The sequence below is a fragment of the Onychostruthus taczanowskii genome, unplaced genomic scaffold (assembly GCF_017590055.1).
Source record: "Onychostruthus taczanowskii isolate IOZ18803 unplaced genomic scaffold, ASM1759005v1 scaffold23, whole genome shotgun sequence".
Taxonomy (NCBI): Eukaryota; Metazoa; Chordata; class Aves; order Passeriformes; family Passeridae; genus Onychostruthus; species Onychostruthus taczanowskii.
In genome coordinates this window covers 4,830,984-4,843,574 of record NW_024499573.1, presented here as the reverse complement: position 1 = coordinate 4,843,574, position 12,591 = coordinate 4,830,984, and the positions used below count along the sequence as shown (strand labels likewise).

The window sequence follows — 12,591 nt, the reverse complement described above, 5'->3', positions numbered from 1 at the left end:
ATCACTCTGTCCTCAGTTGGAATGGATACATTCTGTCTCTGTATGGGCTCACATGATTGTCCCGTTGGTTTCTGTATCTGGCCTGAGCAATAAAAAGTAAACAGGGTGAGAGTGACCAAGCTCTGGCACAGTTTTCTTGGAGGGGACGTGAAGTTTCTATCCTTGGAAATACTCAGAGGCCATTTGGACAACCTGCTGTAGGCAGCCCTGCTTGAACATGTGGGTTGGACACAGCGACCTTTTAGCTGTTCCTTCCAATGTCAGTCTTCTGTGATTCTGTGAAATACAGGGTGTGTAATGGCTTTCAAAATATTGCAGGAACATTAGATGAAAATTTCAGTACCCTCAGTACACAACAGGTGTACAGTAGAACTAATTTATATTAAAATAATAACTTCCTAACTTGCCCCCTAAAAAAAGAAGGAGAACTCAGAAATACATTATTTAATCAAATAAATTACTACAGAATAAATTTTATGAGAAAAAAAATCTAAATTTGTTCTTAATTTTATGGCCCTGGGAATATTACTGAAATATTGTAAAATGTGTACTTGATCACAATCATGTTAGAAACATCATTTATAAGATTGATATAATATTTATAAAACAGCTTGTTCACATTTAAGAAAAAACCTACCTAAGATTAGTTTGGGAGGTTGTTTCTGTTACATGCCTGATACAGAACGGGAAAAAGCCAAAAATGTTAATCTGAATTTGACTGCACATTGAAAACCATTGACTAGATAGGAAGAAAAATCCTAGAAGTTAATTATCATTCTCTAGGTGAGAAAGCATTGTTTTAGTGAATAGTTTCCAAATGTTCATCATCATTTTATAACCATATCAAGAAATAAAGTCACTTTTCTTTCAAGATGCAAGGTAAAAATTGCAATATAGTCACAGTTCTCTAAATAAATCTGTTTAACTAAGGTCTGAATTAGAATCCAGTCAACTTTTTTTTCCTCTCTCTTGAGAAGCAGTTTTTGTTTCTGTTTCTTTCTTCAGCCAGCAATGTTGAAGTGCTCATGTCAGGAAATGTTCGCTGCTACAATGTTATAGTGGAAATGATGGAAAGTTTCCCCAGTAGTGAAGCAGTTCAGGAAGTGAGTTGCTGTTTGTTGCACAAGCTTACATTGGGTAAGTTCACAAAGTTGTTTATGTAAAGTCAGCTTATTCTGATTATGTAAGAGTTGGAGTTAACTGGGAGCGTTTACAGACAACAACTACTATTCCAGTAAATCCTTAGGGTGGTGCATAGATCCTTGTGTCTAATGATGCAAAACCCTGGCCACAATCAATATGGTGTCCTTATGTGGTAAATGTAAGCAACAATGAGCAGCTGCCATAAAAGACTCAAGTTAGGGGGAAGCAAGGAGACAAAAAAGGGTGAGAAGCACAATAGGAGAATGGGAAATCAGTAGGTTTGATTCTGTATAAAGTTACTATAGAAAAGAAGAAAATTACTTAGAGATTTCAACAACTGGTGCTACAGAATTAGTTGAAAAGTATTCTGTAATAGCTTTCCTCCTTGCAGTGCATTTATCTTCAGAGACCTGTGCTGCATTCCTGACAGTGATGATACCTGTCTTGGGGCCCCCCTGTGCTGCAGTAATGAGCAAATCACTGGGTTCTGGACCTGCCTTGATTTGAGCAAAAGTACTTTGGTTGTCTGGGCTAAAATGGGCTAGTGTCACACCAAGAGAAATTATGTCAGTGGCAAAAAGTTGTGCCTCTTAGCAGCTCTGTTCTCACACTTGTGACTGTAATAAATCCATTTGAGCACTTGCCAAGACCCACGTAGTAGGAAGTTCAAATGAAAATAAATATGTTTTCCCCCCTGCTGCATGCAAGCTCTCTGTGAGCAGCTGCCTGAGCAGCCCTCCCTCCATGGCTCGTTCTTCTTAAGCAAGAGTTAGACTTCCCAATTTTTGCAGGTGGTGGTCTGAAGCTACTGCAGATGTTGGTATCAGTGCATGACTCCCCATAAAAAAGTTGGTCCCATCCTTTCACTGTTTCCACTTCTTCATTCAGATATGGTAGAAAATACAGATCAGACCTGAGTGCAACCCGGAGCAATTTCCCATTCCCCTTCACAAAGCCAGATAAGATTTTTAAGGAAATGTGGTGGATGCTGAGGTGGTAATTGCAGGGTTTTTTTGGCAAGAGGTGATACTGACCTTGGACAGTTTGCTGTGCATGGCTAACTGAAGGTAGGCAGGGAAACCAAGCACTTGTGGAACACAGGAGCTTAGTTGACAGGCCTTGATCTTGCTGTGAGTGCAACCAGCCTGGTTTCAATCAGATGTTTGCCATGTGTTTATACTGACCAACAACAAAGAGTGGCAGAAAAGCAGCCACAAGATCCATTTCTTCTTTGAGCCCTTCATCTTAATAAAGAGCTACTGTAGTAGAGTTATGGAAGGGGTGTTCACAGCACCATGCAATTATGGGAACAGATGTGAAATTGTTAGGTGCTCCTGGAAATAGTCTGGAAGATTTTTATATGTATAGCCAGTGTTGCTTCCCAGATTATTCTGATGGACACTGTTTTCCTAAACCCATGTTAACTGGCAGTGAAATGGTAAAGTTAGCATGTACTAGCTTCCAAAATCACCATCATGCATTCTTGCTAATCTGGTAATGGCTATCCTAGATTTGACTGTCTTTAGAATTTTAACTGGCTGATACCTGTTTGACCAGCCCAAGTCCAACAGAATTACTCATCACATACCCTAGGTTTATTAATTTCTTTAGGTAAGTAATGCATTTACACAAACATACCTTTTCCATTAAAATATGTTAAGAAACAGCGATGCTGATATAACATAACCACACAACTGATCTTTCATGTTACTACTCTAATTCTCAATTTTGCTTATCAAGATTTAAATGAAATTGAATATCAAAATAGAAGCCATAGCTATCAGACCATATTTGACAAAGTGAGTGTTGGTCTATTTTTTTTTCTGCATACTTCCAAACAAGGAAGTTATTTGAATTTGCTTGCTTTTTGGAGAGTGCCTTGTATTCAGCCTATAATGCAAAATATTGTACAACTTAGAAAAATTGTTATGCTTTAAATATATTTATTATCCAAAGGCTTTCTTCTATTCCAGAAGGAATCTATTCTATATTTATAATGCTGGCCTTGATTTACTTAATTAGGAGGGCAAAAGCAGAGAGTAAACTAGGGTTAAATTCCTTGTGTTGGAGGATAAATCAAATAATTGCAGGAATTCAGGACCAGGACTGCATTTGCTTCCTGGCAGGAAGTCTGTAAGTGATACACCAACTGTATTTTTCTTATTTTGATGACAGTGTGTGTTTCATTTTGCATTAAACTTCTGCCTCTTATGAAAAAAAAAAATTAAAAGGTCCACAAAGAATGTAGATCCCAACTTTTTTTTTATCCTTAACCTCTTCTTTCCACAAATAAAATTTTGGTGTAAAGCCCTGTAGTAAGAAAAACAGTAATTGTTACAAAGTTTGTGCATTGTGTGCTGAGAAATTTATGTTAAATGCATGTAAAGCTCTAGATACGTGTTTGTATAATTTGGTATCTTATCTGGTTTCAGGAAATTTTTTCAATATCCTTGTATTACATAAGGTTCCAGAAGTCATTGTGAAGGCTGTTACAACATATCCTGAAAATGCAAAGTTACAAGCTGCAGCTCTCAGTTGTTTAGCTCTTCTAAGTGAGTAAATCTCTGTCTGCTTGTTAGTTTTTTCATTCTAGTAAGTTTGTGTAATAATTTCAAACTCCATTTCTTTAACACAAAAGCCTCAGGCAGGACAGCTTCAACAAAGCTGGATTTCCTACATGATTAAGTTTGCTGTTTCACTATGATAAGACTGTGTTCATATCATATGCCCAACATCTGCACTGTGTTCAGAGGTGGTAAGTTATGTTGACAGATCTGAACAGAGCAAACTTTATTCATACACAAATTTTGGATAATCCCTTCTTAACATAAAGTCTCCAGTGATAACAACGCTGATTTGATGTTGTGTTTGCCAGGTATAACAGTACTCATATTGTGGCAGTTGATAGCAACAAATCAATGCTTGTGCTTGAGTTCTGAAATCCATTAAAAGATGTAAACTTTTCCTTGGGTACAGTTCAGACAGAAATTAGTTGGCTAGTGGGAAAAAACTAAGAATCTGATCCTCTTTGTCCTTGTAATTGTTCCATATTAAAGTCAGTAGAAATGCTGTTTAAGAGTCCCCAAAATAGCAAATATTAGATATCAGTACGCATTCCATTATGCCTCAGATATTATGCTCAGTGTTGGTATTTCTTTCTTTCCCTTAATTGCTGAAAAATCACAGGTAGAAAATTATATGTTTCAAATTCTGTTGCACTTTCTAAGCTATTTCTGTCTTAGCAACTGCAATTTGCATTTCATTTTAAACAGCATTGCTTCAGAGTGTAGATGGCTCTGTAATAAGTAGTCCCATGCAAATGATTCACAGTTAGATTTTATGTCTGTGATATTCTGTTTGTAAATACACAACAAAAAGAGGTACATGCAGGTCTTTTCAGAGCCAAAGCCTAGACTGATCTGTAAGTATGTGAGTCATTTACTACACTACACTCAAGTTTTTTGCACCCTTTATAACCTTGAAGACATTTTTCAAGTCTGTCTCAGAGTTTGTTTCAAAAGATTTCTCCCTTCCCAGAAAAGTCTTATCTTCCCATAGATTTTCACACATTGCCAGTGTGAGTGCCTGCATGACTACAGAAAGGTAAAGACATAGGTGTTTTGTTTTCAAAGTAAGAATTTATTGTAAATATTTTATATTTCAAGCTGAAACAATATTCTTAAACCGAGACTTAGAGGAAAGAAAAGAAGAGGAGGAGGAAGAAAAGTTATGCTGGTTGGAAGCGTGTTACAGAGCATTAGAACTGCACCGAAAAAATACAGATGTGCTGGTGAGAAATTATGGTGATGGGAATATGGAAAGACTGTATTATGTATTGAATAAAATGTTTAGAAACATGTTTTTCTCATCTATATCCTCAGGCAAAAAAAGAGGCCTTAATATCTGGGTTGGATTTAGAATAAATCTTACCTTTTTTGCCTTTCTTTGTTCATCTTTAGAATTATGTATTGAATAAAATGTTTAGAAACATGTTTTTCTCATCTATATCCTCAGGCAAAAAAAAGGCCTTAATATCTGGGTTAGATTTAGAATAAATCTTGCCTTTTTTGCCTTGGTTTTAGTTACTTCTTCAGATCAAATGTAGGTAGTTAAGATGAGGCTTATACCTGAAACTTTGGCCATGCAAAGATTGTTGTTTGCATACCTCCTTTGTATCCAACAGCCAAAGACAGGCCCATCAGCAGAAAAATTAATCTTGTCCTAAAATAGATATCAAAATGCAAATCAAATAATGAGACTGTCACACATGTTTGTAACTCAGGCCTATGTGAGCTATAAAGAATGTAACAGTGTACATTTTGTTCTATTTTTACATAAAGTACCTTGTACCTCTTTTGTGAACTGAAAAGCAGTCAAACTGTGTAAGTTTTTTCATATATTTTTAATCTTCTAGAGGTATATTTTCTTAATTTTTTTATCTTGGCTTATGTTTAGGAGGCTGCGTGCTGGGCTTTGAAAAATCTGTTTCTGTATCAACGCAACCTTCATGAGAAGATTGGAGATGGAGATAATCAGTCAGTGTTGTCTTAAACTGGATTTTTGGAAATGAAAAAAAAAATGAGTGCCTGTTATTAAGCCATTTGATGTTTCACTTTTCAATTATGTTTAATTTTGTAGTAGATGAAATGCATGATGATCAACCACACCTGGGAAAGTTTCTTCCAAAGTGTGCTAACCTTGACTCAGGAAAATCTGCTACTGTTTTCATAAAGGGTCAGAACACGGCCTATTAGAGCTAATTTTTACAGTTCATGAGGAATTTTGTCTTCGGTTGCAATAAGGATAAAGAATGTAAGAATTGGGAAAAGAGACAAGATTAAGATACCTAGCATGTAAGGTGTTTAGAAAAGCTGTGCTCATTTTCCCACAAAACAGATGAAAAGGCATTGTAGAGGGAATGCTCCCTCATTAGGGAGAATCTACTGGGCATGGATAAGACACAAATTTCCATTTTACTTGAACTATTTCTCCGAGTTCCTTAAAATTTTAGTAAGCCTGTTCATACTCCTTTCTGGACCTCAGGTCCCTTGGAAAGCATGGTTCCAAAGAATTCAGTGAGACTCAGACTAGACAAAGTTGCATAGGTTAAAAAGGGTTTTCTTCAGCTGTTGCTCTGGAAACATGTTAGAAACAAAAGAGCAATCACCTGAAATTTTAATTATGTTATGTAATACCTTTTTAAGAAGCTGAACCGCAATTATGAAGTAACTGCTGTAATACAGTCAATGTGCAGTGATTTGTTTCTCTCTGAAAGGTTCCCAATAGACAGAACAGTGATGCTCTCCATGCTTATGCACTCCTCTTCAAAAGAAGTGTTTCAGGCAGCTGCTAGTACCTTGGCAATTTTGTCACAACAAAATGGTAAGGGACTTTAATTATCTTTTTTTTCTCATTCAGCAGAAAGTTTTTGCAAAAATATGAAAGAGAATTTAGTGTACTGCTGAGTGAATACAGTACTTCCTGTGATTAGATTATGTTGTTGTGATAAGTTGGAAGTTTACTCCTTGCTTTGAAAAAGTTACTGTTAGCCAGTATCAAAAAATATGAGGAAATGAAGAGCTCTCTGCCACATTATGTGTTGCAATTGCTACTTTTTGGAGCAGGAGCATGACAAAAAAAACTGTGCTCTCTTTGTATGCTTGTTTAAATATTTATCACATGTTTGAATTTCGTCAAGAGCAGCATTTGTTGAAAAATCACATGAATAAGGACCACAGCCCAACAAATACCACCTTCTTGCTTAACACAGTCCTGTTGACTTCAGTGGATCAAATTGTGTGGAAAGTTAAGCATGTGCATGACAGCTTTCAAGATTGCTTTACTCCTGATTGTGTCCCTAACATGGTTTCCTAACTTTTTTCAATTTGCAGACCCCCTCAAAAATTTTCAGTGGAGATGTGAACCCCTGAGTAGAGTATTTAAGCCTACTGACAGTTGGCCTGCTTTTATTAGATAACTTTCACAGAATCCTTTGAAATGGTTATGGACCTCAAGTGGTTTGCAGACTACATTGAAAACCACTGGCTAGATAGGAAGAAAAGTCCTAGCAGTTAATTACCATTCTCTAGGTGAGAAAGCATTGTTTTATCACCAGTTTATTGAGCCATCCAAGTACATAAAACCTAAAAAAGAAAAGGTTTTATAATAATTTATGAGATCAATATGTATCTATACTGAGAAATAGATCTCATAAATGTATGCATACTATTGTCATATACCAGGTACTTTCATAACATGTTACTGACAAGTGGGCCTCTGATTCCTTTTGGAAGTCTAAAGCAAGTTTTTCTTCTTTTTTTATTATTATTGTTATTATTATTATTATTATTATTATTATTATTATTATTATTACTACTGTTTTTGTTTTTGCCCTGAATGGATGCGATTACAGCAGAAATGATAGACATAGAGAAGCTTAGTAAAACCTTCTGGCATAATGCAGTATTGCTTGAACTAACCATCTGAAATGGATGTACTGAAGTATTGAACTGGGAATAACAAGATTTGGTGGTAGTTACTATGATAATTTTAATAATGTTCTAATTTTTTTAAGTTCTAAGCTCTAGCTTTCCTATTTGATCACAGAATGCAATTACAAGCAAAAAGTCTAAGAATAAACATTTCTGAAAATGTAAGTGAGGCTATACATTTTTCTTCCCATATGTTCACTTTACTTAAGTAAAAATAGCAGATGTATAGAAACTTATTAGACAGTCAGAAATTATAAGGTGTTTGATTAAGCTATGCAAACATAAGTCAGCTTCAACTCAAATTGTTTCCCATTTTAATTTATACTGTAATATCTGTTTCATGAGGTGAAAACACTGAAACAAAAAAGGAGGAAAAAAAGTTGTGTTTGAAAACTACACAGAAAGAAAGATTTACTTATAGGATGCTTGTTCTTTTGTGTTTTAGTAAATATTAGAAAGACACTACTGGCAAAAGGCATACATATGAATGTTTTGGATATAATGAGGAAACATCCACATTCTCCTGAAATGGTTGAAAGTGCCTGCAGGATTCTGAATCACGTTTTTGAAGGAAGGTAATAAAATTAGAAATGCACGTCCACTTTCATGGTGAAGAATTTTGAGATTCTGTGCCATGAGTGATTACATTTAAGTTGTTAACTGGTAGTAAAATTGATCACAGACTGACAGCCCTGTTTCAGACATGGAATTTGGTAAGCCCTGTAGTCAAATGCCCGAGTGGGTGTGCGTAGGGAGTGAGCTGCATGTTCTTGCCTTCATGGTTCTTGAGCAGTGAGATTCAAATAGACAATGGCTGGGTGGTCTCCCCTTCTGTTAGCCACACTGAATTCCATTGAGAGATAAGAAATTTCCCACAAAATTACCCATGATTATTAAAATAGTATTTTGTTAATATTACTTTCTTGCTAGCTAGGATGCAATTATTTACATAGACGGAATTAATGGAATGGGATTAAAATAGTTTACTATGATGAAGAAAAGTACCACAGTTTAATTTATGTTTTAGATTTACAGTGTTCCAAAGGGTTATTGCACAGTGCTAATTAAGGACAAATATGTGTAAAATTTGGAAATGCATTCTTTTTATTTATTTTATGAACAATATTTTCAGTTTCCCTCATCTGGACGTAATGACGGTAGCAGTATCAGAAGTTGTAAAAGCCATGAGGAAACATGAAAAATCACTCTCTGTACAACTGGAAGCACTTCGAGTCCTTTTACACTTCATGATGCCCAGTAAGTCATCCAAAGGCATACACCAAATCAGAGAATAGCATCAGATAGCTGGGTTTTAGTCTTTCTTATCTAATGAGACTGCCTTTAATGGAACTTCAAAAAATTATTGCAGTTCTGTAGCAGAGAAAAGCTGTAAATCTTTAAGAACATATAAGATGGGAGAAAATATTTGAGGTATTGAAGCTAACAGACCAAAGTGATCACTACTGATTTCCCCTTGATTACATCAGTGAAGAGTTAGCTCCATTCCTTGTAAGGAATTCAGGGAATGGGTGTGGAGCTATCAGTGTCATTGTGGTTTGCATCATCAATGCCCTTTAAGTGAGAGTGACACGAACATTGTTGTACCACAAAATGCAATTGTTTTGATAGTGTCTCTTGGAAGGAACATAAAAACTGGACAGTGATCTATATATTTAAAGATGTAAAATATACGGTTATATACTATTTTCAATCAAAAAGGAGAAATCAAACTGACTAGTTTAATTAGAAATTCCTTTCCAAAAAGACCCCTCTTTATCAGCAATCCAGAGAGTGGAAAAATATTCTGTATTAATTTTATGATTTTAGTAGAATTTTGGAAAAGTTGTCACTCTTTTTGTCAGTGTACTGCTATAAATCTTGCTTTTTTTCCTCTGATATTGAGTGTAGGAGTACAGACATGGGTACTGATTTTTTTTTCAGAGCAACTTATTGCAAGTATCTCTCAGCAGTTTGAGGTGAACATTTCCAAAACTAATAACTCTGAAAATAGTACCCTGATCAATATGCAGACTGGTTGCAGGTTTTCAGTTTCCTTCTATTATTTGAGTTTTAATCCTAATACTTTCCTATTTTTTCAATGAAGAGCAAGATTTAGATTTGATATATGTGTTCTAACCTGGAGGCAAGGTGCTTTACTTGCCAGTGTCCTGGAAATGAGGCCCTTCTGAAGTGCAATCAAACACAGAGAGCATCAACTGGATGTTGGAACTTGCAGGTTAATTAGGGAATAAAAAAGTAATTCATGGGAAAAATAATAATCACAATAAATATGAATGCTGAAGTGACTTTGAAAGGATCTCTGGGTACTTTCTGTAGTGTCACGTGACTGCAAGTCCCAAAAGCTACAAGAAGAGTAAATCTGAAAGACCTTCCTCTGTTTTATTTTGTATATGCTCACATTCCACTTAATGTCATCTGTGTGTAAAATTTGTCCCATAATGTGCTGCCAAGTGAGCAAGAGCAAATAGTTTATAGCTTCTCTATAGTGTCTCCTTACCAGAAGGAAGAGGCACTCTGAAGTAGGTATCAGAGAACTCCATAGCTCAAAAAAGTAGTAGATTGCAATGTACCTTAGAACAGATTCTTTGGCATGGTTTTGTATTTTCATAGTAAGCAGTGAGCAAATATGTGGTGAAATTTTCCTTTCAAGCACAATGTACTCATATTACAATGTAAATCTGGAGGGATTCCAGTTTCTGCAGTACAGTGTTTTGAAAGTACCATGAGATCTGAAATGTGCTCTCTGAGACACCTCAGTGTTCATTTGATTGTTAGATTGTATTATTGGGTTAATGGTGGGGAGAATTTGAAATCTGCTGTTCTGAGGAAGGCTGTTTTCCATTGTTGCAGATACAAAAAATGAACACCAGAATGGTTCTTCCAGAGATGTGGGAGATGCTGCTTTTGCACTTACAGGAAAAGTCATTAAAAGCCAGTGTCTGTTGGAGGGAACTCACTCATTGGTGCTTAATGCTTTAAACAGGGTATAGTTAAAGCTTTATTCTAATTTTGTCATTATTTTACACTTGAAACAGTGAATCATTTGTAAGTTTTAGTTCTGCATTGATTTTCCTACTGATTTGATAGAATTAATCTTAACATCCAAGTTTCATTAATCCTTTAGGGTTGCTTCTTACTTTCTTTTCTGGAATGTATTAGGTGATTCTTTATACAGTAATTCCAAAGGATATTTAATATTTTTTTTTTAAAAGCTAGGGGTTTTTTTCAAGGATTCAGTTTATTTGGTATTTCTTTTTTCTTAAAACAGACTACTGTATATATGAAAAGTGTCCTCATGCCTACACCTCAGCTACACATAGAACTGAGTGGACAACTCAGTTGTCTGCATTCTTTTCACTGTTCAAATTTTTCCAGCCCCTGTAAAATAGAATGATCACAGTGCCTTGAAGAAGCTGAAAAATGAAAGGCTGAAGCAGACTCACTGTATGCAAAGGAAACACTGGGGACTTTCCAGTTCTCAAAAAAAAACCAAAAAACCCCATATTTTTTTTCCTTTTTAGCCACAAAGGAAATACCTTTTCTACCTCTGCTTGACCTAGAAAAATGGTGTAACTTATCAGTGAGAATGAGGGGAAAAAATACAAATTTTCATCAGAAAAGTAGCTAAGGAATATTTTCAGAATCAAAGATACAAATCTGGGGAAGCTATGAACAGCTGAAACTGATGGTTGATAGGAAAATCTTTTTGGAATTGTGATTGTTGTTATTTATTGTCACATCAGCTGTAATTTCACATACTTAAGAAAAACAATCACTTGTTATTTCAGAGTAGCTTTAAGAACAGGCTACTCCTCTGTTGCCATTGTGAACAGAACAATCTTGATCTGATTTTATCTTCCTTTCTCCATTAGTTTATTGGAAATCCTAGCATTCAGAAGTGTGGATTGAAACTACTTGGTTCTGTAGCTGAGTGCACTGGTGCACTGGAAATTTTAACCCAGCAAGGAGCTACTGACACTGTGCTTCACACCCTACAGATGTATCCAGATGAACAAGGTAGGGAAGGTGTTTTGTCAGCAAAATGAGAACGGCGTGGTAGGAGGTTTGTACCAGATCTGTTGCTCTCTTTAGTGCTGGATGTGATGTAGGTTGCATGGCAAGAGAAGGCTGCATTGTTGCACAGTCCTCAGATTCACCCACCCTGTAGTTATGCCTGGCCCTATAATAGCTTGTGCAAGTAACTTTCTGGAATGTTATTGAAAGAATACTTCAATCATAGGTTTATTCCTCTCAGTATGTCTGAATTATCGGTGTCTGAATAAGATTTGTTTTTCTTCTAGACATACAGTGTTTGGGTTTGTGTCTTCTACGCTCGTTGATTACACGGAAGAGTTTGTGCATTGCAACCATGCACGTCCTGTCAGCAGTTCTGGTTTCTACTCTGCGACGATTTAAAGAAGTCGTTGAAATCCAGATGCATGTATGTGTCATTTCTGTCTATGAAGATGAAAAAAAAACTCAAAACCGTAGAAAATTATTTTAATATAGTTATATTTGAGTATAATTCTGTGTTTTACTTACTTGATTTTGATTCTGTTGAAATTACTAGATTAGTATAAACCTTTGTCATTAAACGGAGACATTTGTTGTAGCAATGGTTTTCTTGGAGGCTTATATTCAATCTAGAATGTCTAAGCATAGGTTAAGTGTTTATCTAAAACTTCTGAGATCTGCAAACTAGAACAAATTTCTCAGTCATGATCCATCATTCTGTCAAACACACATTTAATCCTTGTGTGAAGTTCTGTTTCCTCTGCTTCAGAAGTTTTCCCTGTTTGTTACCAGTTTCATTTTTCTAGTGGGATAGGCTTTGCACGTGACATCAGCTTTCTGTGAGAGTTTCTATATTTCTCTTTCAGATGAATATGAAAATATTGCATATACAGCCTTCCTTCTTTGTTGCTGTTTTTTACCC

General features: G+C 35.8%; 1 protein-coding gene across 1 annotated transcript in view; it reads left to right on the top strand.

The window, feature by feature from the left end:
* The window catches only part of LRRK2 (leucine rich repeat kinase 2), a 63,021-nt gene that overhangs the window by 12,998 nt on the left and 37,432 nt on the right, over positions 1-12,591 (top strand). Inside the window, 10 exon segments of the mRNA XM_041405346.1 lie at positions 1,006-1,137; positions 3,576-3,695; positions 4,809-4,933; positions 5,599-5,678; positions 6,419-6,525; positions 8,080-8,209; positions 8,767-8,891; positions 10,506-10,639; positions 11,528-11,672; positions 11,957-12,096. Coding sequence (XP_041261280.1) covers positions 1,006-1,137; positions 3,576-3,695; positions 4,809-4,933; positions 5,599-5,678; positions 6,419-6,525; positions 8,080-8,209; positions 8,767-8,891; positions 10,506-10,639; positions 11,528-11,672; positions 11,957-12,096 — 1,238 coding nt within the window.